The sequence below is a fragment of the Ovis aries genome, chromosome 15, assembly GCF_016772045.2.
Source record: "Ovis aries strain OAR_USU_Benz2616 breed Rambouillet chromosome 15, ARS-UI_Ramb_v3.0, whole genome shotgun sequence".
In the NCBI taxonomy this organism is placed as follows: domain Eukaryota; kingdom Metazoa; phylum Chordata; class Mammalia; order Artiodactyla; family Bovidae; genus Ovis; species Ovis aries.
In genome coordinates this window covers 22,088,171-22,115,545 of record NC_056068.1, presented here as the reverse complement: position 1 = coordinate 22,115,545, position 27,375 = coordinate 22,088,171, and the positions used below count along the sequence as shown (strand labels likewise).

General features: G+C 41.3%; 1 protein-coding gene and 1 pseudogene across 2 annotated transcripts in view; one reads left to right on the top strand and one right to left on the bottom strand.

The window, feature by feature from the left end:
• The first annotated feature begins 669 nt into the window (after positions 1–669).
• On the top strand, positions 670–6,789 carry LOC105602162 (ATM interactor-like; annotated as a pseudogene).
• The window catches only part of SDHD (succinate dehydrogenase complex subunit D), a 30,329-nt gene continuing 5,429 nt past the window's right edge, over positions 2,476–27,375 (bottom strand). Inside the window, exons 4-5 of one of the 2 annotated variants that reach the window (XM_060399701.1) lie at positions 11,146–11,252; positions 2,476–11,018 (exon numbers count right to left, since the gene is read on the bottom strand). In XM_060399701.1, coding sequence (XP_060255684.1) covers positions 11,171–11,252 — 82 coding nt within the window. In that variant the 3' untranslated portion in view covers positions 2,476–11,018; positions 11,146–11,170. Of the gene's footprint in view, positions 11,019–11,145; positions 11,253–23,967; positions 24,933–27,375 lie in introns of those variants that run through there. The other variant, XM_004016023.5, reaches the window with a different exon arrangement.

Here is a 27,375-nt window from a genome sequence, read left to right as displayed (position 1 = left end):
GGTTAAAATGTACATTGAGCCAGAGATAATCAGTAGCGGTTAGCTCCTGATCTGGCCAAAAGAATAGTTTGAATTATTAAATGTATTAGGCAAGACAAAGAAGATAAATAAAAAGTTACTGAATTCCTTAAGCTTCTAAGTCATAGGAAAAAAAATAAATCAATGACAAATAAGCCTCTAATTTTGCTGTAACAGCCTTGAGGGAGAATGAGTAATGTTCATAGTTTGGGAATGAGAAGGAGGTGCCCTGGTCATAAACTTGGCAGAGCCACCACACGGTTGAGTCATTGTTCAGGAGACACCATTCATTCTGTATCAGCCATCGGCCACATCCATCTGCTTAGTGGAAGACTTATGTAGACCACAAGCAGGAGAGCTGGTGGACAAAGGACAGTGCTGCTTCCTTCTCTATTTATAATATCCTAGTTTCTTTTTAAGTGCAGGGCTGCTTTTTTTCTTTTAATCTGTATATCTGGAAGATATTGAAATAGGTCAGGAAAGATTTAGATAAGCTAATCTTAAGTCCCTTAGCAAAAAATATCCCTTTCTTTCCATTAGAAGGAGCAGTCTTCTTATTTCTTGTGCACAGTTTCTCTCTCAAAGATCCAGCAGCAAAGGAGACACAAAGAACAGACTTTTGGAGCCTGATCCGGCCGCGATGCGAGAGCCATGGTGGCCTCTGGGGCGGCGGCGGATCCCACTGCTCTCGCCTCGGGCGTCCCTGCCGTCCCGGCGGCCGCGAGGGGAGCCGCCGCCGCCGCCGCCTCTTCCGGCCCGTGGGGTTCCCCCGGGCGGCTGAGAGGCAGCCGGCCGCGGAGCCCAGCCGTCGGTGGCGAGCCGTCCGGGCAGAGCGGACCAACACCCGGTGCACGGTGCGCGGCTGCGGCAAGATCCTGCCCAACAGCCCCGCGCTCCACATGCACCCGGTCAAGAGCCACCGCCGGCAGCTCATATGTAACAGCCATCACCCACCTTCGGATCATCCCCTCACTGATTACTAAAGCAGACATTACATCTCTTAAGCACAAAGGACGGAGAAGGCAATGGCACCCCACTCCAGTACTCTTGCCTGGAAAATCCCATGGACGGAGGAGCCTGGTGGGCTGCAGTCCATGGGGTCGCTAAGAGTCAGACACGACTGAGCGACTTCACTTTCACGTTTCACTTTCATCCATTGGAGAAGGAAATGGCAACCCACTCCAGTGTTCTTGCCTGGAGAATCCCAGGGCCGGGGGAGCCTGGTGGGCTGCCGTCTATGGGGTCGCACAGAGTCGGACACGACTGAAGCGACTCAGCAGCAGCAGCAGCAGCAAGCACAAAGGAAGCAGCCAGTCTGACGAGGGCTCTCTTAACGTTGCTGGCCTGAACCATTCTCGCAAGCCCTTTTTAACATTTTATATTGTTGTTTTTTGTGGAACTCCTATCAGGAGCTATATTTCTCCAAACCTTGTGAAGCATCCGTTAAGCAAAAGATACCATTTATCAATACTTCTCAGGACTGGTTTGATAGTATACAATTGTTCAGTCGCTTTGTCTCTCTGACTTTTTGCAACCCTATGAACTGCCGCACTCCAGGCTTCCCTGTCCTCCACAATCTCCCTGAGTTTGCTCAAACTCATGTCCATTGAGTCAGTGATGCCATTCAACCATCTCTTCCTATGTCAGCCCCTTCTCCTCTAGCCCTCAATCTTTCCCAGCATGAAGGTCTTTTCCAATTAGTTGGTTTTTCACATCAGATGGCTGAAGTACTGGAACTTCAGCTTCAGCACCAGCCCTTCCAATGAATATTCAGTATTGATTTCCTTTTGGATTGATTGGTTTGATCTCCTTGTGTGCAAGGGACTCTCAAGAGTCTTTTCCAACACCTCAGTTCAAAAGCATCAATTCTTCAGTGCTCAGCCTTCTTTATGGACCAACTCTCACATCCATACATGACCGCTGGAAAAACTAGTCAATAGCTTTGACTAGATGGACCTTTGTCAGCAAAGTGATGTCTCTGCTTTTCAATATACTATCTAGGTTTGTCCTAGTTATTCTTCCAAGGAGCAAATGTCTTTTAATTTTGTGGCTGCTGTCACCATCTGCAGTGATTCTGGAGCCCAAGAAAATGAAATCTGACACTGTTTCCATTGTTTCCCATCTATTTGCCATGAAGTGATGGGACTGGATGCCACGATCTTCATTTTTTGAATGTTGAGTTTTAAGGCAGCTTTTTCACTCTCCTCTTTCACCCTCATCAAGAGACTCTTAAGTTCCTCTTAACTTTCTGCCACTAAAATGGTATCATCTGCATATCTTGGGTTGTTGATATTTCTCCGAGGAATCTTGATTCATCCAGTCCAGCATTTCTCGTGATGTAGTCTGCATGATGGCACAGTAAATCCAACAATAAGAAAAGATTTGAAAACTGTACTGAAATTCTACTGTTGTCCAATTGAAGGATGCCCTAGAGGCCCTGACAGACCATTTTCTCAATTTTCTTTTTGCAAAACAGCACTGTATGAAAGTGCATGCTGAAAAGAAGCATACATGTAGTAAGCGAAGCAATTCATATGGCACCAAGTGGGACTTGAAAAGACATGCAGAGGATTGTGGCAAGACCTTCCAGTGCACATGTGGCTGCCCCTATGCCAGCTACCGAACTGGCCATGAGATCCCTGCAGAACACAAGGATCCACCTAGTAAGAAAAGGAAAATGGAAAACTGCCTGCGCAGCTGGAAGCTGTCCGGTAAGACCGTTGAATCACTGAGCAACCAACCAATTCCACAACCAGACGTTCCAGAACTAGAAAGTTTAGAAATAAAGCTGGTGGCTTCCTCTGAAGACTCTTGCAACTCTAATGACAAACAACAGACTCTTCCAGCAGCTCCAAGGTACCCTCAGATGTTGCTTTTACCAAAGCCCAAAGTGGCTTTGGTTAAACTCCCCATCATGCAGTTTTCTCCTATGCCTGTCTTTATGCCTACAGCTGACTCTTCGGCCCAGCCTGTGGTGTTGGTTGTCGACCATCAGGGCTCTGCCCCTGGTGCCGTACACTTACTGCCGTTGTCCATTGGAACCCTGACCCTCAGCCTAGATTTGGAGGCTCTTTCAAAAGTTGTAAATCCTGTTGCTGTTGAGCCGATTAGCACAGGTGTTCAAGTGAACCTGGGTAAAATTCCATTTAGCTCATTACTGAAGAAGGAAGTGGCAACCCAATCCAGTATTCTTGCTTGGGGAATCCCGTGGATAGGGGAGCCTGGTGGGCTGCTGTCCATGGGGTCGCACAGAGTCAGACACAACTGAAGCGATACATGCATATATAGCCCATTACAAGAACTTGGGAACACATGTCAGAAGAACAGCATTTCTTTGATCAATGTACAGACAGACCTGTCCTACACCATACCACAATTCATACTGTCTGCACAGTGGGCCAGCCCTGACTCCTCTGTGTCGTCCTGTTCACAAACTGATTTGACATTTGGTTTCCAGGTTTCCCTTCCCATTAGTGTTCAAAGTCAGACTTTTTTGCCCAGTTCTAAGGTAACCTCCCCTTGCCCACCTTGAGAATAAATCTCTTTCCTTCGCATCTTCCAGTTTAACTAATACATGCCTATCTAAAATGTATGCCGACACAGACGTTTCTTTTTCTGCTTTACAGGTGTAGACATGACTCTGTTTCGTTCCAGTAAGCCACAGTGTATAGATATTATCACCAATATTTTAATGAAAAATTTAAACCTTAGAATGCTGAAAGTGTATTATGCCTGTTTGGCAGTGCATGTTGGAATACGGACATTTACTATAGCTTGAAAACAGCGTAATTGAATTAACAAATTACAGGCTGGCTAAGTTAAGATTTTGGGGCAAAATGTTAAGCCTTGAGGAGTTGAAGACTTTGGAAGAGTCAGAGTCAGGGGGCTTCGTCTGGAACTGCTGACTTGGCCCACATGAGATCAGCCTCTCTGAAGATTCCAAAAGACGCAGCCTTAGAGGAGCAGCAGGTGCTCATGCTTTTGGTGCTGTGTCAGTTATTAAGAAGTTCCTGCCCCAGGGAGCCAGAAGGAAGTGCACTAAAACCCAGGTCTTTGCAGCCCCATGGACTATACAGTCCATGGAATTCTCCAGGCCAGAATACTGGAGTGGGTAGCAGTTACTTTCTCCAGGGGATCTTCCCAAGCCAGGGATTGAACCCAGGTCTCCCTCATTACAGGCAAGTTATTTACCAGCTGAGTCACCAGGGAAGCCCAAGAATACTGGAGTGGGTAGCCTACCCCTTCTCCAGGGGATTGTCCCAACTCAGAAATTGAACCGGGGTCTCCTGCATTGCAGGCGGATTCTTTACCAGCTGAGCTACCAGGGAAGCCCAGGTCTTTATTAGCTAACACTAGCGTTGACTTTGGGAGCAGCACTGCCTTTCTAAACACAGGCGTCTCCCTCTATCAAGGCTGATCGCATTTTAGTTGATTACATCCAGGTTGAATTGTTACTAGCTTAAGAAAAAATGAAATCTTTCTCAGTCTAACTGCTAAACTTGTTATCTGAAGGATCTTTGCAAAGCTTTTATCTGATATGAATATCTGCCACGGCTCTTCTCTTATTTTTTTTTTCCCCTCAGCTGGTATCCTGCCTCTGCAGAGTTCAGTTTTTGCTACTGGAAGGCTTTGTAGCACGAGAATTCAGTGATACGAATACTTGATTATCATGGAGTATTTGGGGACAGTCTTGGGGGAAAAGGTTGTATGTCAGATGTGGTATGTATTTGGCTGTTTGTTGATTATCAGCCTGGGATAAGCTGAGCCGTGCAGAGGTTACTACACACCATCAGCTTCTGAATAGAAGAGGACCTTGCTTCTTGCAGAAACACTTAAATAACGAAAGCTTCGAAGATAGGGAGGGAAAAAACAAGTTAATTCAGTCCTAAATTACTGCTCAAATGGTTTTATCTCTGAGGTTTGAATAGAGATTAGCTTAAATGACACTGAACTTCTCTTTTCCTTGTGCATATCTTGTGCGCATCATTGTGAAGAGACCTTTCTTTTAGTTTTGTTAGTAATCACAGGAATGTTAGTTGCTGTTTGTTTCCTTTTCCTGAAGCAAATCTCTCTATCTCTGGGCCGGGTTGGCAAGAAGAATACCCAGTTTAGGTTACAGAACAGTATAAACCTAGTGCTTTGCTTATGTGCTAAAAACAGCCTATCTTACAGGGTGTTACAAATAAAAATAAGATCACAGATATAAGTGTTCTTGACAAGGAAGTATTTTTTATATATGGCTTTTATTAGAACAGCCATGGTTTAGTGATGGGCATTATGTTTCTGGCTACTGTTACTACTAATCACATTTGTAAATCCCTCACACATTTGAGACTATTGAAAAATTCTGTGCTGAAAGGATTAATTCAGGATGTAGTCAACTGTCTCTAAGGTGAAACTGAAGAATAAGGTGGCAGTAAGATTAAGATCAGAGAAGGCAATGGCACCCCACTCCAGTACTCCTGCCTGGAAAATCCCATGGGCGGAGGAGCCTGGAAGGCTGCAGTCCATGGGGTCACTGAGGGTCGGACATGACTGAGCGACTTCACTTTCACTTTTCACTTTCATGCACTAGAGAAGGAAATGGCAACCCACTCCAGTGTTCTTGCCTGGAGAATCCCAGGGACGGGGGAGCCTGGTGGGCTGCCGTCTATGGGGTCGCACAGAGTCGGACACGACTGAAGTGACTTAGCAGCAGCAGCAGCAAGGTAACCTCATCTATCGCTGCTCAGACTGATGCATTTATAGATGCCAGTTTCCAGGCAGGTGGGATCTCCTGAGAGACTCAGAGCAGCGGAATGCAAAGTCCAGCAGATGACTGAGTACAGATGGACCACGCTGTAATGTGTGGAGACACTTTTGAGAGTGTCCATTCATCATATGGTGTGTCTACAGACAATATTATAAGCAGTAGCTTAGAAGCAGAGACTGTAACTCATGAATTGTTACCTCAGAACCACCCTAAAACTTTAACTCAAGATATTGAGAAATCCGCACCAAATTTCAGTGCATGGAATAGTACACTTTCATCAGAAAACATGACAGATAATCAAACCCAAAGCATGGATTTATTAAGTGATCTAGAAAACATCTTGTCAAGTAACCTACCTGGTCAGACGCTGGACAATCATAGTCTTTTGTCTGACACAAATACTGAACCTGACACCCAGCTCCCATCTGGCCCAATCCAGAATCCTGCAGTTGATTTTGATACTGAAGAGTTCTTTTCAGCCTTGAATACACAGACACAAACCGAGGAGAGTGCGCTTAGCACCATGACCACTGAGCCAGCCTTGGAATTGCTGGACATAGAAACCCAGACTGATTTCTTCCTTGCAGACCCTTCTGCCTAGGCCTACAGCTGTAGGGGAAATTCTAGCTTCTTCGGCCTTGAAATGTTTGACACACAGACACAGACAGACCTGAACTTCTTTTTAGACAGTAGAAGTTCTGCCACTGGGAAGTATCTTGAAACACTCCAGCTTTTCCATGAATACTGATTCATCTGACACAGAGACCCAGACTGACAGAATCTCCACTGCTAAAAACCTGCCTGCCCTGGAAAGCAAAGTTCAGTTGAACAGTGCCAAAACACAGACAATGAATTCTGGCTTCAAAACTTTGGGGAGCTTATTCTTCACCAGCCATGAAACTCAGACAGCAATGGAGGACTCTCCTCTGGCTGATCTGGCCTGGAACAAGATGGAATCTCAATTCAGCTCTGTTGAAACCCAGACGTGTGCAAAACTACACCCAGTCTCCAACTTCTGAAAGCGGAGTCCACATGGGGAGTGGATTCACAAATACTGGACCTGAAACCTAGCTCCCATCTGGCCCAACACAGAATCTGGATTTAGAAGATGAAGAACGGGGACAACAATACCAACTCTACTGCATGTAGTCAATGATACAGTTACTTCGATTCTTTGAGGTTCTTTGCCTTTTTGTACTTATAAACATGATATTTGTGTAAAAATTTGTGAGTGTATTATAAAGTGTAAGATGTTGATCTGGAAAAAAAAAAAAAAGAACAGACTTTTGGACTCTGTGGGAGAAGGCGAGGGTGGGATGATTTGAGAGAATAGCTTTGAAACATGTACATTACCATATGTCAAATAAATGACCAGTGCAACTTCGATGCATGAAGCAGGGCACCCAAAGCAGGTGCTCTGGGACAACCCAGAGGGATGAGGTGGGGAGGGAGGTGCGAGGGGTTTCAGAATGGGGTCATCATGTACCTGTGGCCGATTCATGTTGAAGTATGGCTAAAACCTTAACAATATTGTAAAGTAATTATCATCCAACTAACATAAATAAATTTTTTAAAAGATCACCATTCTCCACACCACCACCAACCTCCCCCACAAAAAATATCAGGGTTTTCCCTGTGGTCCAGTGGTTAAGAATCCACCTGTCAACGCAGGGGAATTGGTTCAAGCCCTTGTCTAGGAAGGTCCCACATGCCGCATAGCAACTGAAGCACCTAGAGCGCGTGCTCCACAACAAGAGAAGCCACTGCGAGGAGAAGCCGGTGCACTGCGACAAGAGAAAATGTTCATGCAGCAACGACGTCCCAGTACAGCCAATAATGAATAAATAATTCTAAAAAGAAAAAGAAAAAATAATCATACCTATAGGTGGGGCTTTTTGTTTTGTTGTGCGTGATTTAGAGTTAGAAGAGGAAACAGGGAAATACCTTACTATGGCAGCACTTTTTAAAAACCACAATTCCTCATGTACTAGAGACTCATAGAACAGCAGACAAAAGGAGTAAGGGAGAGATGCAACTTCAACAGAGCAGAAGTATACTAAGTGAGACGTTGCTGGAAACTGAGAAAAGAGGCTGCCATATCAATCTGCCCTCTAAATACAGATGTTAAAGGAAGAGTCCATTACCACGCCATCAGACAGAAATCAGAACAAACGGAAGTCTCACTCACACTGGTTGGTTTGGTTTAGTTGCTAAGCCATGTCCAACTCTTGCAACCCCATGGACTATAGCCCACCAGGCTCTTTTGTCCATGGGATTCTCCAGGCAAGAATACTGGAGTGGGCTGCCATTTCCTTCTCCAGTTTTAGGATTATCTCCCTTCTTTTGTTGACTCTGAATCTAAATAGATACCACTATGTTCAAAGTTTGGAGAAGGCAATGGCAGCCCACTACAGTACTCTTGCCTGGAAGATCCCATGGGCGGAGGGGCCTGGTGGGCTGCAGTCCATGGGGTGGTGAAAAGTCGGACACGACTGAGCAACTTCCCTTTCACTTTTCACTTTAATGCATTGGAGAAGGAAATGGCAACCCACTCCAGTGTTCTTGCCTGGAGAATCCCAGGGACAGAGGAGCCTGGTGGGCTGCCGTCTATGGGGTTGCACAGAGTCAGACACGACTGATGCGACTTAGCAGCAGCAGCAGCAGCATGTTCAAAGTTGGTAACAGAGACAAAAAGTCTGCATGGAAAGCACTAAAAAACAAAGCAGCACAATAAAACATGAGAAAGGAAAAAAGTACTCCAGAGATTCAGAAACTTTCCATACATGTGAATAACTTTGCTGGAGCCAGAAAAAAAATTCCAGGAAATTATTGGGCATCTTAAGTGGAACTGAAGGACCTGAATGTATGGGAGAGGGGAAATAGAAGAAATAAGGTAAAATTTCAGTAACTGTTGAGCCTGGGTGATGGGTACTTATATAAATTTTCAAGTTTTTATAGCAAAAATTTTTTTAAACTAAAGATCTATTAAAGATAATGTTGGGCTGGCCTAAAGTTTCATTTAGGTTTTTGATATCTTAGAGAAAAACTGAATGAACATTTGGGCCATCCCAATAAATTAACTCTGCAAATTTGCAATATATTACAATACATACAGCCACAAAAAATAATTTCACTTTAAAACATGAGTGATATAAGAAAATTTTCTTCTTCTTTTTAAATCCCATTTATAATAGTAAGAAGGAATATAGTGGGAATAATATAACTTAGATAATAAAAGCTACTCAGAAAATTTATAAAACGTATTGAAAGAAATAAAGGAATCCTGAAACAGAAATACTCATGGACAAGAAGAGTAACTGTAGTAAAGATGGCATTGCTTTTCAAATTAATTTACAGATTTAACACAACACCTAAAGCAGTATCACATTAACGGGAATAGGTAAAAATTTCTCATTCATATACTTCTTCTCATAACATTTCTTTTAAGCTCTTGGATTTTATGCATTAATTATACTTATGTTCTACATCTCATGAGGTTTTGACATCTTTGGGGGCTTTGCTGGCTGGGGAAGGACTGCCCTTTAGGCTGGCTAATTCCTGAGACAGGAAACAGTATGTTGGTTGGTGAGCCCAACTTTCCTATACAAACCAACCAATTCCAACTGCGCACCACCAACCACCTCCTTTAGCTAGCAGTCACACACATGGCCAGTATTTGCCCTGCCCTAAATCATCCCAAGATCAGATAGACAACAGGGACAGCCCTGTCCCCCAAAGTTCGCTGGAATTACTCAGATATCCTAATCTGTTTGCCTTTCTCTGCCTTGCTTTTTCCACAGAACACATAACAAAGGCTATGACCTGTGCTTTTCCCCCCTCCTCTCTTCCTTCAGGCTTCCCTGGTGGCTCAGATGGTAAAGAATCTGCCGGCAATGCAAGAGACTTGGGTTCATATCCCTGGATCGAGGAAGATCCCCTGAGAAAGGAATGGCTGGCTACCCTCACCAGTATTTTTGCCTGGAGAATTCCATGGACAGAGAGGAGCCTGCCAGGTTACAGTCCATGGGGTCACAAAGAGTCAGACTCGACTGAGCAAAGAACACTTTTCACTTCCTTCAGACTGACTTTGGTGCACCCCTTGTGGCCACGCATGGCATGACATGCCTTTCATTTCTAAGACAGCTTTTTTCACAATGGCATTGACCTGGTGTTTTCAGTCAGTCATTTTTATAAATTAACTGCTGGGCACAATTTACCTTACTTTTCTGCATTCTTTGGCCATCACATCTAGCTTTTTTTAATGTCTAGGTTTTGTTTTTTTTTTTTTGTCAGAAGCAGCTGCCACTGCAAAAAATATTTATTTACAATGTCACAGTATTGTTGAGCATCTGTGGATCATTCAGTAGCTGCACAATGCGTGAGTTCTGCTTAAAAACTCCTTCCACACAGGCAAGCACTGCTCATTTGCTGATAAAAGAAAAGAGAGAGAAGCTACAGAAGCCAGCTTATTCATTCATTCCACAGCTTTTCTCTACTACTTAGCATACGCTGGGCAGTGTGCTGAGTGAGGAATGGGAATACAAAAGTATCTGACATGTGATCCCAGCCCTAAAAGTGTCAAAATCCAGCTGGGTAAGTGAAACACGAACAGAAAATTCCTAAATTATCATAAAATGTAAATTTAACTTAGAGACAGCTCTTTTGCTTTCACATCCTTTTTAAGGTTCTCCCAGAGAGCTGTTTCACAGACATAATGCTGATACTAAAGCCCAACTTATAAAAGTGCTTACTTATTTTTGCAGAAGAGGGAAAACTGATTAGTAGATATTTTCTGGGAGTAAAACAAAACAAACAAAAAAAAAAACTATGCAAGATTGAGTCAAATCTCAAGACTTGCAGAGATTGGTCTGTTTTGCTACTCTTGAAAAGAAGATACGACTCTACTGCATTTCACTTGGCTTCTAAGAATAGTTGCATTTTTTCTATTTTTAATATTTATTTATTTATGGCTGTGCTAGGTCTTCATTGCTGCACATGACTTTCTCTAACTGGGAAGAGCTGCAGCTACTCTTCATTGCAGTGCGCTGGTTTATCACTTCAGTGGCTTCTTTTGTTGTGGACCATGGGTCCTAGAGTGTACAGGCTCAGTAGTTGTGGCCACGGAATTGGTTGTCCCCCAGTATGTGGGATCTTCCTGGACTGAGGAGCGAAACTTCAAGGTGGTTCTCCAACCACTGGATCACCAGGGAAGTCTGCATTTTTTTTCCTTTTAAACTAGGAAGCATGGCTGGAAAAGCAGAGGGAAAATACAAAACATACACATTTTTGTCAGGAAAGCTTTAGACTATATGCCAATAACAAAACTTACCCATCAAGGATATATGTAAGTACAATTAAATTCATATAGAACCAACCTTAACTTTAGAGCTGGGTTAACTTCTAGCTCCAGGAGATGGTGAAGGACTGGGTGGCCTGGCATGCTGCAGTCCATGGGGTAGCAGAGTCGAACACAGCTGAGCAACTGAACAACAACAACTTATATATTTATTTATTTTTGGCCACAAAGCATGTCAGATCTTGTTCCCTGAGCATGGATGGAACCCACACACCCTGCAGTGGAAGCAAAAAATCCTAACCACTGGACCACCAAGGAAATCCCTAGGCATCTTTCAATGGGCTGGTCTGGGAGCTTTGCTCTTAATGCTTTCCCACACCATAACTTCAAAATGCTGTGTGAGAAAACTAAATGCTGTGGGAATCCCATTCTCTATTCTTTCTCCTCAGACTTACCTTGTGAACGTATTCTTTTTACAGTCTGTATCATGCACTTTAACTTATGTATCTGTGTCCTCCCACCAGACTATGAGCTCCTGGGGTGGCAGGATCTCTCTTTTTTTCTGTGAACTTACATGTCGAACAGAATCTGACAGAAATGACTCTAGCCCCTCTTTCTCACAAGACCCTCATCAAGCTAATTGGTTTACTTCACCTTTTCTGCTTTTCTGCCTGCTACTATGAACTTTACCAGTTGTTATTAAGCTTTCTCTTCTTTGGTAATCACATAAGTGCTATGGTGTTTAATCATGGTTTTATTATTAAGTAAAGGTGTTGCTATTTTCATATGTTTAAAAACTATTTGTCTCTCTTTAACCATTGCTCATTTTTTGTAGAGTTGTTTGTATTTCTCACCAATTTTTTTTAAATTTATTTATTTGGCTGGGCTAGGACTTAGTCGTGGCATGCATGATTTTCCATCTTCATTGAAGCATGTGGTATCTTTGGTTGCAGCTAAAGATGTAGGATCAAGTTTGATGAACACAGATCAAACCCAGGCCCCCTGCACTGGGAGCATAGAGTCTCAGCTACTGGACCACCAGGGAAGTATCATCACTGATTTAGTTTCTAAAACACCAGTTATTAATCTGTATTTATTATTTAGTTCATTAAGAGGACAATTTTCTAGTCCTGTAGAACTGTGTTCAATTCTTGGCTCTAGGTAATTATTATCATCCCTAAAATGAGAAGACAAATAATACCTCCTGTCTCATAGAGACACTCATAGAAATGTTATGAGTATTAAATGAGAAAATTCATAGTGTATCTGGTATATAATTATAGGTACAATTTTTAAATGTTTACTATCATCTTTATTAGAAATAAAAACAATAACACGGTAATGAATGTCTATATTGGTATAGCATTTGTAAATGCCCTAAGTATTTTAACATCTTTTAAAATCTCTATGGCAATCCTGTAAAGTAGGTAGGACTTTGCTGAAACAATGCCTCATTTGTGCTTTCTAAACTAGAAGAGTGAAGAGAATTGCAGGTAAGGCTTTGAGGTCAGAGAGAAAATAGTCCAAGTAGGCTAGGTCTAGGAGCTCATTCAAATCATACCTTGTAAGTAATGAGAAAGCTCAATGCATAAGGCTGAACCTGAATTCAACAAAACATGAAGGAACACTGAACAGGGGTTTTGCATAGTGTAACCTAGATGTCACCTGAGGTTTCCCTGAGATCTAGTATTCCACATTGTGGAATTCCGTTGCATAGAATATTAGATCTCCACATCTACTCCAAAGAGTTCTGCAAACTCCTGGAAGTTTACACTCTCATAGTCATTTCTGGCTCCAGATGCCTTCTTCCAGTGAACTGGTACAGTTTGTGGATCATCTTGGCATCTAGCATGTGCTCTGGAATAAGGATATTGCTTTGATCCTGATAGAATTTACTCCTGATATAAAATATCCAAAGTAAAATTTTAAAAACCACTAATATTTTTTCAAGACATAGTCTCTAGTCTATATCAATATTACCAAAAAAAGTGTGAGGGACAAAAGAATGAGTCACGCTGTCAAAATGGAAAAAAAAAATTGCACATGGATAACCTTGTCCATCTGCTGGTCATCCACAATCAGGATTTTTTTCCCCCTCTGGCTACTGTAACCCTATTGTCCCCAGATCCCAGCGTCGCACCATCTCACCACCTCTTTTCTCATCTGTCCCTCTGGTCTCTCCTCTTTCCCAAGTCTCTTCTGGATTAGTCCAAGAAACTTCAAATTCTCCTTATTTTACTTTGTGGAACAAGTTTTGATTCCCCTCAATCTTTGCTCCCAAACTTGGGCTCACATCTATATTTCCCAATCATTACATGCTCAGCAGAACAAAAGGGATTTTCATGTAACCAATGTTTTTAGAAGACTTTCTTTGTGTGTTGCCCCCATTTTCTCACTTGTGGTTATACAACGCTTTTTTTTCCTCCATTACACCATCACTTAAAATGTCAAACAGTACCAACTTCCCTGGTGGTCCAGTGGTTAAGAATCTGCCTGCCAATGCAGGGGACATGGGTTCAACCCCTGGTCCAGGAAGATCCCACATGCCATGGGGCAACTAAGCCCACGTGCCACAACTACTGAGCCTGTGCACCTAGAGCTGGTGCTCTGCAACAAGAGAAGCCAAAACGATGAGAAGCCTGCACACTGCAGCAAAGAGTAGCCTCTGCTTGCTGCAACTAGAGCAAGCTCTCATGCAGCAACGAATACCCAGTGCAGGCAAAAATAAACAAATAATAAACAAATAATTTTTAAAAACTTTTACACGATACCAACATATTTGTCTCCATGTCTATCCCCAGTGCTCAAATGAATAAGTGAATACACTTTCTGGAGAGTAAAGATGAAGAAGGCTCCAGATACCAACACTCTTTAGCCTAAAAACAAAAGATTAAGATCATCAGCCTACGTTCACACACTATTGAAACCACTATCTAGTTTCATCAAAGAATGAAGAGTAGGAAAAGGCCAAACCCCAGTAGGAAGATAGAGACATACTACCTATGCTTTGTTGTTCTATTTTATTAAGCTATTGTTCTAACTGGAATATATATTCATTGCCAAAATAATAAACATTAGAAAAATATACAATTAATCACTGTCAATAGAATGCATATATTGTTGTTGTTCAGTCGCTAAATTGTGTTTGACTCTTTGCAATCGCATGGACTGCAGCATGCCAGCTTCCCTGTCCTTAACTATATCCCAGAGTTTGCTCAAATTTATGTCTGTTGAGTCAGTGATGCTATTTAGCCATCTTGACACCACCCTATGGCAGAAAGTGAAGAAGAACTAAAGAGTCTCTTGATGAAGGTGAAAGAGGAGAGTGAAAAAGTTGGCTTAAAGCTCAACACTCAGAAAACTAAGATCATGGCATCTGGTCCCATCACTTCATGGCAGATAGATGGGGAAACAGTAGAAACAGTGGCTGACTTTATTTTTCTGGGCTCCAAAATCACTGCAGATGGTGATTGCAGTCATGAAATTAAAAGATGCTTACTCATTGGAAGGAAAGTTATGACCAACCTAGACAGCATATTAAAAAGCAGAGACATTACTTTGTCAACAAAGGTCCATTTAGTCAAGGCTATGGTCATGTATGGATATGAGAGTTGGACTACAAAGAAAGCTGAATGCCGAAGAATTGATGCTTTTGAACTATGGTGTTGGAGAAGACTCTTGAGAGTCCCTTTGACTGCAAGGAGATCCAACTAGTCCATCCTAAAGAAAATCAGTCCCGAATATTCATTGGAAGGACTCATGCTGAAGCTGAAGCTCCAATACTTTGGCCACCTGATGCAAAGAGCTGACTCATTTGAAAAGACCCTGATGCTGGGAAAGACTGAGGGCAGGAGGAGAAGGGGATGACAGAGGATGAGATGGTTGGATGGCATCAACGACTCAATGGACATGGGTTTGGGTGGACTCCGGGAGTTGGTGATGAACAGGGAGGCCTGGCGTGCTGCGGTTCATGAGGTTGCAAAGAGTCTGACACGACTGAGCAACTGAACTGAACTGATCTCTGTCATCCTCTCCTCATTTTGCCTTCAACCTTTCCCAGCATCAGGGGCTTTCCAAAATTTGGAATAGACCAAATAGATAAATATGTATATACACACAAATTTCCAAATAAAAACTATGAGCTATGCCGTGTAGGGCCACAAAAGACTGATGAGTCAGGGTGGAGAGTTTTGACAGAATGTGGTCCACTGGAGAAAGGAATGGCAAACCACTTCAGCATTCTTGCCTTGAAAACCCCATGAACAGAAAAGTCAAAAAGATATGACACTGAAAGATGAACCCCCCAGGTCTGTAGGTGTCCAATATGCTACTGAAAAGAGCAGAGAAATAGCTCCAGAAGGAATGAAAAGGCTGAGCAGAAACAATGCCCAGTTGTGGATGTTTCTGGTGGTGAAAGCAAAGTCCAATGCTGTAAAGAACAATATTTCATAGGAACCTGGAATGTTTGGTCCATGAACCAAGGTAATTGGAAGTGCCATTAAACAGAGATGGCAAGGGTGAACATCAACATTTTAGGAATCAGTAAACTGAAACAGATGGGAATGGGCAAATTTAACTCAGATGCCCATTATATCTACTACTGTGGGCAAGAATCCCTTAGAAGAAATGGAGTAGCTATGATAGTCAACAAGAGTCCAAAATGCAGTACTTGGGTGCAGTCTCAAAATCAACAGAATGATCTCGGTTCACTTCCAATGCAAAACATTCAATATCACAGTAATCTAAGTCTATGCCCCAACCACTGATGCCACAGAAGATGGTGAACGGTTCTATGAAGACTTGCAAGGCCTTCTAGAACTAACACCAAAAAAAGATGTTCTTTTCATCAGAGGGGACTGGAATGAAAAAGTAAGAAGTCAAGAGATAACCTGGAGTAACAGGCAAGTTTGACCTTAGAGTACAAAATGAAGCAAGGCAGAGTTTTGCCAAGAGAATGCACTGGTCAGAGCAAACTCTCTTCTAACAGCACAAGAGACAACTCTACACATGGATATCACCAGCTGATCAATATTGAAATCAGACTGATTATATTCTTTTCAGCCAAAGATGGAGAAGTTCTACACAGTCAGAAAAAACAAGACCAAGCTTACTGTGGCTCATATTATCAACTCCTTATTGCAAAATTCAGGCTCAAATCTAAGAAAGTAGGGAAAACCACTAGGCCATTCAGGTATGACCTAAAGCAAATCCCTTATGACTGTGCAGTGGAAGTGACAAATAGATTCAAGGGATTAGATCTGATAGATGGAGTACCTGAAGAACTACAGATGGAGGTTCGTAACACTGTTTAAGAGGCAGTGATCAAAACCATCCCCAAGAAGAGGAAATGAAAAAAGGCAAAATGGCTGTCTAAGGAGGCCTTACAAATAGCTGAGAAAAGAAGAGAAGCAAAAGACAAAGGAGAAAAGGGAAGATATACCCATCAGAATGCAGACTTTCAGAGAAAAGCAAGGAGAGATAAGAAAGCCTTCCTCAGTGATCCATGCAAAGAAATAGAGGAAAGCAAGCAGAATGAGAAATACTAGAGATCTCTTCAGGAAAATGAGAGATATCAAGGGAATATTTCATGCAAGGATAGACACATAAAGGACAGAGACAGTATAGACCTAACAGAAGCAGACGATATTAAGAAGAGGTGGCAAGGATACACAGAAGAACTGTACAGATAAGACCTTAATGACCTGGATAATCATGATGCTGTGATCACTCACCGAGAGCCAGACATCCGGGAATGTGAAGCCAAGTGGGCCTTAGGAAGCATTATGACAAACAAAGCTAATGGAGGTGATGGAATTCCAGTTGAGCTATTTCAAATCCTAAAAGATGATGTTGTTAAAGGGCTGCACACATTATGCTAGCAAATTTTGAAAAACTCAGCAGTGGCCGCAGGATTGGAAAAGGTCAGTATTCATTCCAATCCCAAAGAAAGGCAATGCTGAAGAATGTTCAAATTACTGCACAATTGCCCTCATTTCACATGCTAGCAATGTAACGCTCAAAATCCTTCAAGCTAGGCTTCAACAGTCTGTGAACTGAGAATTTCCCACTGTACAAGCTGGATTTAGAGAAGGCAGAAAAACCAGAGATCAAATTGCCAACATCTGTTAGATCATAGAAAAAGCAAGTGGATTCCAGAAAAACATCTACTTCTGCTTCATTGACTATGCTAAAGCCTTTGACTCTGTGGATCACAACAAACTGTGGAAAATTCTGAGATGGGAATACCAGACCATCTTACCTGCCTCCTAAGAAACCTGTATGAAGGTCAAGAAGCAAAAGTTAGAACAAGATATGGAACAATGAACTGGTTTCAAACTGGGAAAGGAGTACGTCCAGGCTGTATATTGTCACCCTGCTTATTTAATCTCTATGCAGAGTACATCATGTGAAATGCTGGGCTGGATGAAGCTCAAGCCTGACTCAAGATTGCCAGGAGAAATATCAACAACCCCAGATATGCAGATGATACCACCCTAATGGCAGAAAGTGAAGAGGAACTAAAGAGCCTCTTGATGAGGGTGAAAGAGGAGTGAAAAAGCTGACTTAAAACTCAACATTCAAAAAATGAAGATCTGTCCCCATCCCTTCAAGGCAAACAGATGGGGAAAAAGTGGAAACAGTGACAGACTTTATTTTGGTGGACTCCAAAATCACTGTGGATAGTGACTGCAGTCATGAAATTAAAAGAGGCTTGCTCCTTGAAAGAAAAGCTATAACAAACCTAGACAGCATACTAAAAAGCAGAGACATCATTTTGCCAACAGAAGTCCATATAGTCACAGCTATGGTTTTTCCAGTAGTCATGTACTGTGAGAATTGGATCATAAAGAAGGCTGAGTGCCAAAGAATTGATGCTTTCCAACTGTGGTGCTTGAGAAGATTCTTTCGAGTCCCTTGGACAGCAAGGAGATCAAACCAATCAATCCTTAAAGAAATCAACCCTGAATATTCATTGGAAGGACTGATGCTGAAGGTCAAGTTCCATTACTCTGGCCGCCTGGTGCAAAGAGCTGACTCAGCAGAAAAGACTGTGATGCTAGGAGAGACTGAAGCAAAAGGAGAAGAGGGTGGCAAAAGATGAGATGGTTAGACAGCATCACTGACTCAATGGACATGCTGCTGCTGCTGCTAAGTCGCTTCAGTCGTGTCCGACTCTGTGTGACCCCATAGATGGCAGCCCACCAGGCTCCCCCGTCCCTGGGATTCTCCAGGCAAGAACACTAGAGTGGGTTGCCATTTCCTTCTCCAATGCATGAAAGTGAAAAGTGAAAGTGAAGTTGCTCAGTTGTGTCCGACTCTTCGCAACCCCATGGACTGCAGCCTACCAGGCTCCTCCGTCCATGGGATTTTCCAGGCAAGAGTACTGGAGTGGGTTGCCATTGCCTGCTCTGCAATGGACATGAATTTGAGCAAACTCCAGGAGACAGTGGAGGGCAGAGTTGGGGTTGCAAAGAATCAGACACAATTTAGCAATGGAACAACAATTCTTTCAGGTAAATAGTACATAATCCTTGGATACCTGGACAATTTCTAAGACAGAGAATATAAAACATTGGTCACCAATCAAAAATACTTTAAAGTATTTTTATACATTATAAACTGACCATCAATTAAAGTGTTTAGTAGAATGCTCCTATGTCCTTGTAACATGAGTGTTTACTGATGTACATCAGCTCTTAAGTCACCTGCCTTTTATGGTCACTTAAATCACTTGTCTTTAAGAGCACAAAAATTTATTGCTATGATTAAAGGTTATAACTAGATGGATAATCAAGACTAAACTAGATATTGTGCTGTACTCAGTCAGTTCAGCCATGTCTGACTCTTTGCAACCTATGGATTGTAGCCCACCAGGCTCCTCTGTCCATGGGATTCTCTGAGCAAGAATACTGGAGTGGGTTGCCATGCCCTCCTCCAGGGGAACTTCCCATCCCAGGAATCAAACCCATATCTCTGGCATCTCCTGCACTGTAGGCAGTTTATTTACCCACTGAGCCACCTGGGAAGCCCATTAGCACACCAAGGCCCCCTAGACCTTGTTTCTATTAGTTCATGGTAACAGAATGTGGAGAAGCAAGCCTACAGATCTGTCTCCTGACTACCTTCATAAGGCATGTCACTGGTCTGTTATCCACTGCACACAGGCCTCCTGAATGCATGGTTTCTCCAGCCCTGCATAGCCCCTTAAACTGCTGCTGTAAGCGACATACGCAGTAAGCAAGAGCACCGGTACAAAGACAAACGCTAATTGAATAGTATCAGAGCAGCATGTCACATAGTCCCATCAAGCACAGGATATGAAGTAAGTGTAAAACAGAACCAGAAGAAATCATGTCCTAGAGAGGGCTGGTAGGCACTGTGAGTAGGCTGTGCAGGAGTGTCCTGTGCACCAGCAGGAAGCCAAGAGATGCACTCTATACCATGTTTATGCCAAGAAATGGGATGAACGGGATCTGACAGGAAAACAGTCTATCCCTAAATAAAAACAGAGCGTAGTTCATGGACTCTGAATGCACATTTATGGCATAAAAGAATTTTAATTCTCTGTTTTCATAAAGCAAAAATCGCAAGTCTTCATGAGTGAATTTCACATTAACTGGCACTTTATTTTACTTAAAACCTAAACATTGTCAGTTTGGGAAGAAACCCGCTGTGATATATAGCAGTCCCCATTTAAATTCTAGGGTTTCTTCTTTTGATACTTGGCAAAATTTTTTATCCAAGAAACAGAATAGATACATATAGATATTTAAAAACATGAACCATTCGAGAACAAAATAGGAAATCAAGAAAGATTTAAGTTTTGGCGGCCCTTGCTTTTTGTTCTTTAAAGACTGTTGTTTAAAGACTGTAGCAGAATAAAAGGATCACTGGCTCCCAGTCTCCTAAAGATAACAAGTGATGAAACTAAAAACAAACAAACCCGTATCCCCAAACAAGGTCAGGTAACCTCAGTTCCCTGACCTGCCCCATGGTAAAAAACAGAAATACTTTTAGTAGCAGCTCAGAATTCATCTTTATCTCCTACCTGCCCACTCAGTGGAAGTTTAAAGTCATGACTTTTTCAGACATCCATATTTCTGTATATAGAATATAAAATTGTATTAGATGACAACTGATTTTTTTTTAATTCAGGTAGAGAAAGAAGCAATAACTTTTAACTAAAACCTTCAATATTTTTTGATTGCTGTTCAACTTGCTACATTTAGCAAAAAACAAAATTTTTAATGTTTCCTCAAATCCTATCGCTTTACGACTGTAGCGTACCCTCCATTTAAAAGATGAAGCAGATATATATACATATATATATACACACACTAGATATAGTAGGTGCAATAAAAAATATACATAAATTTGAAAAAACTGAAATTTGTCTATTTCTTAAGGGAATTCTTACAGTTCATGAAGGTAGAAAATTTAACAAAATAATGTTTGCGTAACATACTAGAACTAAAATTTAAAGCTAAAGGCTAAAGCTTTAAATATATCATATATTTGCACATATATAATCATAATATATGAAGATATATGAAGATTAGTAAGCAAAAAGGCCTTATAAATCATTTTTACAGGGAAAATTAGTAGTAGAAAATAAGATTTATCTTTAAATATAGTATTTGTGCCTTTATTATTCTCTTGAATTAGTCTTTGCAAAAGTTCTTCACTTCTAAGTTTCCTGTGGTATATATTGTCACTCTAAAGCGAATGTTTTCTTGTATTCTGGTATCTTTGACTTAAGCTTTATTTTTAATAACCAATATTCTCTGATAGGCTATTTCCTAAGCTCAAAAGGCTTAAATTCAGAATAACAGAATTGTTAAGAGGTCTTTTATATCTAAACTTTCCTTGGAGTGTCTTGGATGACTATAATGTTATTTTCTTACCTCATGAAAGGAGAGATACTAAAAATAATTAGGTATGTTTTGTATTCTTTGTAGTTCAATTAGCTAAAACACTCTATGAGCTGAAACTTTAAAATATCCCAGAGCTGTACTGTGGGATACAGATGTTCAACAGGACTTGTCTGTCTTTACCAAACTATCTTACCTAACCTCTAACTTCAGACATTCCTATGTTAAACCATTCTTGTCAACGTGCTTTATATGATGCTTACTCAAAATTAGGAACTACATAAGCTCATTTCCTTCTATAGTTTCATTGTCTGCTTCTTTTATAACTACTAACTACTGTTCCAATTAAAATCTAACTGCCTTTCTTCCCCTTGCTGATAAAGAGTAATTCGGTATTGTTCAACAGCTACTGCAAGCTCAGCCACATTGTAAAAGGTATTCAACATTCTTAGGTGTGTCACAGCAAAGTAATACCTAAAATTTAGTCTGTCATATTGACAAAAAATGCCAAGAGTACAAAATCTCTTTTCCTGGGTATCTCACAAATCAAAACCTTAGTGACCTATCCCTCCACTGAATGAGTTAAAGTGTCGCTCAGGCATGTTTGACTCTTTGTGACCCCAAGGACTGTAGCCCACCAGGCTCCTGTCCATGAAATTCTCCAGGTAAGAATACTGGAGTGGGTTGCCATGCCCTTCTCCAGGGAATCTCAACCCAGGAATTGAATCTGGGTCTCCCGCATTGCAGGCAGACTACCATCTGAGCCACCAGGGAAGCCCCTCCACTACCATATCTAATTTTCCTTCAAAATTTAATGACACTGCTTCTCATTTTTCATAATGAAAAAGTTGAGCATAGCCTCCCTCCCCATTTTCACATCCCAGTATAATTCTTACTGATTCTAAGTTCTAAATATGTCTTGAATTTCTTTTCACCCTACTATGGTCTTCAGAATTCATTATATTTTCTGGATCACTGAAATAACCTGTTTCCTCCCTCAAATTCACAGCTGCCAGCATAATCTATTTGCAATAAACATGTGATCCTGTCTTTGGCATAATTTTCTTCCATGACTTGGGTGTTCTCAAGGTGGTCTCAGTTATTTACCATGGCACAGAAGGTACTACAATCGCTCTCCGGCGCAGTCGTACCAAATCATGTGCAATCTTCTATTTATCTGCCACCCATCCTCCAGTCACCCAGCTTTCTTGGCCACGTATCCACTCCTCATCTTTCAGAATCCAGCTCAAGACTCTTCTGTCTCCCAGGAAATTTGCAAGCAAATTGTTTCATTATATCCCCATTCAATGTACTTTATTATTGCACATATTACAGTGTGCCGCTGCTGCTGCTAAGTCGCTTCAGTCGTATCCGACTCTGTGCGACCCCATACACGGCCTCCTACCAGGCTCCTCTGTCCCTGAGATTCTCCAGGCAAGAACACTGGAGTGGGTTGCCATTTACTTCTCCAACGCATGAAAGTGAAAAGTGAAAGTGAAGTCGCTCAGTCATGTCCAACTCTTAGCGACCCCATGGACTGCAGCCCACCAGGCTCCTCAGTCCATGGGATTTTCCAGGCAAGAGTACTGGAGTGGCAGTCATTTATCTGCTGTCCCAATTAGTCTATGAATTCCTTCTGAGATAAATTCCTACCTCTTTCACCACAGTTACCAGGCATGGTGCCAATTATAGAAGCTACTTAACACCTATCAAACCAATGAATGTTGACTTCTACCTTTAAAAGTGACTCCTCCTTTCCACCACCACTGTCTTCTACATACATCTATCTTCTTACACACCCTTCTGCCTCCAGTTCCCCGACCTAAATTCTCTCTGAAGCACAATTCTGATCATGTCCTGCTTAACCTCAGAAACTTCCTATTGTTGTCAGCCCCTGCCTCATCCTCCCTCCTGCTCCAGCAGTTCATAGCAACCCATTGATTTTCCAAAGTGATAGGTGAGCTTCCAACCTAATTACAAAACTGAGCAGGACTAGGGGCAGGCGTTACCCAACCAGCCTCGACTCTAACATTCAATCACCATCTAACGAAGCTCATTAGCATTCAGTTCAGTTTAGTTCAGTTCAGTCGCTCAGTCGATCCAACTAGGATCTGATGGTATTGGTGATAGCTACAAGATTCCCACATTACTCAGTTACTGCCCTCCTGTTTTGCTTCTATGGAAAATTCCATTTCTCCATTCCATTTTACAGCAGTCGGGTACTGAGGGGCTGGGTGGGGATGGAGAAATGACTTTAAGGGGAACACTGTCTATAGAGATTTTAAAATAATGAAACAGACTAAAGGTCAGTCTGCTTTTTATCATCATCATGAGCAACCAACTCTGAAGAAAGTCAGTAGTAAAAAATACTCCTCCCCACCAAGACAGACCAGCCCACCACCACCACCACTCATTGACAAAGCACTACTATTCAGGCACCACCCCCTTCTGAAACCTTTAACCTGCCCCCAGACAGAATTAACCATCTCTTCCTAAATCCTTAATACAAATCTGAATCTCCTACAAGATTGAAGGCATGTTAAGGGGGCCTCATCTTTAACCTCCAGCATGAACACTTACCTTTCTAGCCACCTCCCCTTCAGTAGTTTGCCTCAGTTGTGGAATAAGGTCCTCAGTAAGTGAAATGCACCCACTCCCATCTAATCTATGTTGCTAGATGAAACCATCATGCCTTACACTTATTCCTTAGACCAGACTAACTAACTGCACACAGTATATAATTTGAATATAAAGGCTGGCATTCACAGAACACCATAACCTGGACCTAATTTAATTCCTACTACTTAACCTTAGTCTCCTCATACCAAACTACTTATACTCAGTATATTTCTGCCTATTACATGAAAGTCTTTTTTGTATTACAGCACTTTGTGTCTAACTTACCTATCTGCTAAACTCGGGAAGAAATTAAAGGAAATTCAGTCCTGCTTCAGAGCCATATATGTAACAGACACTCAGTTCTACCGTATAAAACTAGGAACAATTAAGACATAAAAGAGTAGAATAAATTTTTATTATGCAGCATTTTATTTTTTTAAAAAATTACCTTCATGGAATACATTTTCACAGTAGAAATTCCCAGTGGGAAAACAACAACTTATCACTTATAATTTTATATTTGTGGACAGATTATTTTAGGACAAGTAAAATAAACACGTTTGAGGATTAAGTCTTGGTTTAGAATCTGTAACAATTTGAAACATCTATAACGGGACCTCTTTCCTAAATAGAACTTTTCTACATTCAGAAACTCTCCAGGCTCTTCTTCCTAGGATTTAGAAATCAGTAATGTGAAATATCAGCATTTCTAATTTTCAATTTTCCCTAAGACATGTAACCATCAGTAACTGGTATCAAGTGAACAGAGGGGGAGGTTTACAAAAACTAAACACTGCCTAATTTTCTGCAGTCTTTACTTATGAATTAAGTCTTTCCCTTTCTCCATCATCCTAGGACAAATACAGACGTTTGATCAGATATCGAGAGTAATAAAGCTGAATTCCCTTTAAGAGTTTGATCAATTAAAAGGCAAAAAGCTCATATATAATGTTCAGTTATACTATGAGACTTGTGAAAAGCTGAGATACTCCATTAGCCCCCCAGAATACATAAATCAGACTTATAATTTCTTAAGATACAACTTCTCTCAAATCTTTCTTCAAAGATTAAATTCTAAAAACAATCAGGTGATTAGGAGGAGAGGTTTGTCTCACCAATGTTTTTCCTTCTTATCGTGAGTTGAAATGGCATGACAGAGCAGAGGCAAGGAGGTGTACAATCAATTCTCAAGGTATTAAGTCTAAAAGGTCAGAGCTTCCACAGCATAGCCACAGCTTTGCAGATGCCCACATCATGATAGTTGAAGTAACAGAGCCCAGCAAAGGTGAAAGCTGAGAGCACCAAAAGGCCTGTCTTGGCAGCTTTCTGCACTGCATCTCCATGAACATAGTCAGTAACAACTTGTCCAATGCCCCTGAAGGGAAAAAAAAAAAATCACAGTACAAATGAAAAGCCACAAGTAATGTCAGGTTAGAAGGCTATGCAGTTAACTTGGCTGCAAAAAATAATCAGTCAAGGTCAAAATGCAATTCATGGTAACAAGTGCGTGCTAAGTTGCTTCAGTCATGTCCAACTCTTTGCAGTCCTACAGACTGTAGCCCAGTAGGCTCCTCTGTCCATGGGATTCTCCAGGCAAGAATACTGGAGTGGGTTGCCATTTCCTTTTCCAGGGGATCTTCCCAACCCAGGGATCAAACCCAAGTCTCTTAAGTCTCCTGCATTGGCAGGCGGGTACTTCACCACTAGCGCCACCTGGGAAGCCCATAGTAACAAGAATCATAACCAAGATGAAGGAAACAAATGTTTCCTAACAATATAATAAAAATACCTTCCTATTCTTCAGATTCAATTTCCCAGAGTCATTTATATGAGACAGTAACTAATTCCTACTCTTAATTTACAAAAACTTGTTTTTTTTTAAACCAAAACAAGTGGCCTACAGAGTTTTTCATTAATTCAAAAAGAATTTATTAAGCAGATTATTATGCGCTAGAATCTGTTACAGATGTTGAGAATACACAAATAAGACAGTATTACTACCCTAACGGAACAAACATTCCAGTGAAGAGAAAGAAAAAGTACATAGGTGCCATGAAGGAATATTTTAGAAAGGATGGTTTGAATGCAAGGAACATTCCAAACAAAAGTAACAATGACCTTAGAGTCTTTGAGGAACAGTAAAAAGGTTATGTGGCTGAGAACAGGGAAATCAGAAGGCAGGCGCAGATCACGTAGGGTCATGAAAGTCATAGCAAGGAGTCTGAATTTTACATGAAACACAATGGGAAACCACAGATGTGCTTTACGTAGGAAGTGACCTAACTTTACTTTTTTAAAATAACAGCTCTATTGAGATATAGTTCATGTACCATAAAATTAAAATTAACAATTCTGTGGCTTTTGGGATACTCACAGAGTTGTGCAATACCATCACTGTTTAATTCCAGAACATTTTCATCAAAATAAACCCTGCATGCTTCAGCCCATTACCCAACCACTAATTTGTTTTCTGTCTCTACAGATTTGCTTATTTGGGAAATTTTATATAAATGAAACCACATAACATGTGGCCTTTCGTCTTGAGTTTTTTTCACTTAGCATAGTATTTTAACAGCTCAGACATGTTGTAGGATGGATAAGCACTTCAATCCTTTGTATAGCCAAATAACACTCCTTTGTAAACATATATTTATTTATCTATTCATTAATTGAAACATCTGGACAACTTTGCCTTTGGGGCTAAAATAACACTGCTCTGAACATTATGCTACAAGGTTTTGTGTGGATGGGGACATATGCTCTCACTTTCAGTAGGTATACACCTACAAGTGAAACTGTTGCGTCAGATGGCAACTCTCTGTTGTTAACTCATATTATAACTCTGTTGTAAAAACTTGTTAGACCTGCCAAACTATTTTCCAAAGTATCTGCAATGTTTTACACTCCCAGCAGAGATATACGAGGATTCTAACTTCATGACCCTTGTAACAGTCCATCTTTTTGATTACAGCCACCTGAGTAGGTGTATGATGGCATCTCAGTGTAGTTCTGATTTGCATTTCTCTAATAACAAACATATTTTTTCGTGTACCTTTTGCCATTTCTCTATCTTCTTTAGATAAATGTTAATTTTACCCTATAAAAAGGTCACTTTGGCTGTATGTGGTGAATGGACAGTGCAGGCAGAAGGGCAACAAGAACAAAAATAGAGAACTAGTTAGGAAGCAACTGAAGTAGCTGAGGCAAGGCTGCTGGCTTAACTTGCCTTAAGCTATGGTGGTGACAGCAAGGATATCAAGAAGTGACAATTCAGGCTATGTTGTGAGGACAGAACTAAAAGAAAGAGCTGATGGACTGGTGGCGGGGTTAAGACAAAAAGTAGCATTTAGAATGACTCCTAGGATTTTTGGTTTGAGCAACACGACTTAATTCAATTATTGAAGAACAGGAGAGAAGAAGCTTTTGAGGAGAAATTGAGAGATTTGAGGGGAAGAGTGATTTGGGGCAATATTACATTGGGGATGCCTACTAGATATCCAAGCGGACAACTGCAAATACTATGTCTGCAGTTCAGGAAAAGAGGGCCATCTGAAAAAAAAAAAAAAAAGAGGTCTATCTGAACTCACCTGGGGGAAGTATGTAGGCAGAGAAATTTAAGAAAGCCAAGAATGGGCCTAGGGTTCAGATCTTCATTATTCAGAGGTCAGACAAGAGGAGGTGCTGACTGAGGAGACAGAGAAGGTATACAGAGCTGGTGGGATGGAGGAAAACAAGGTACGGATGGTGTCTAGGAAGCCAAAGAAAAATTACTTAAGAAGAGATCACTCAATTAAGTTGAAAACTGCCAAGTTCAAGTG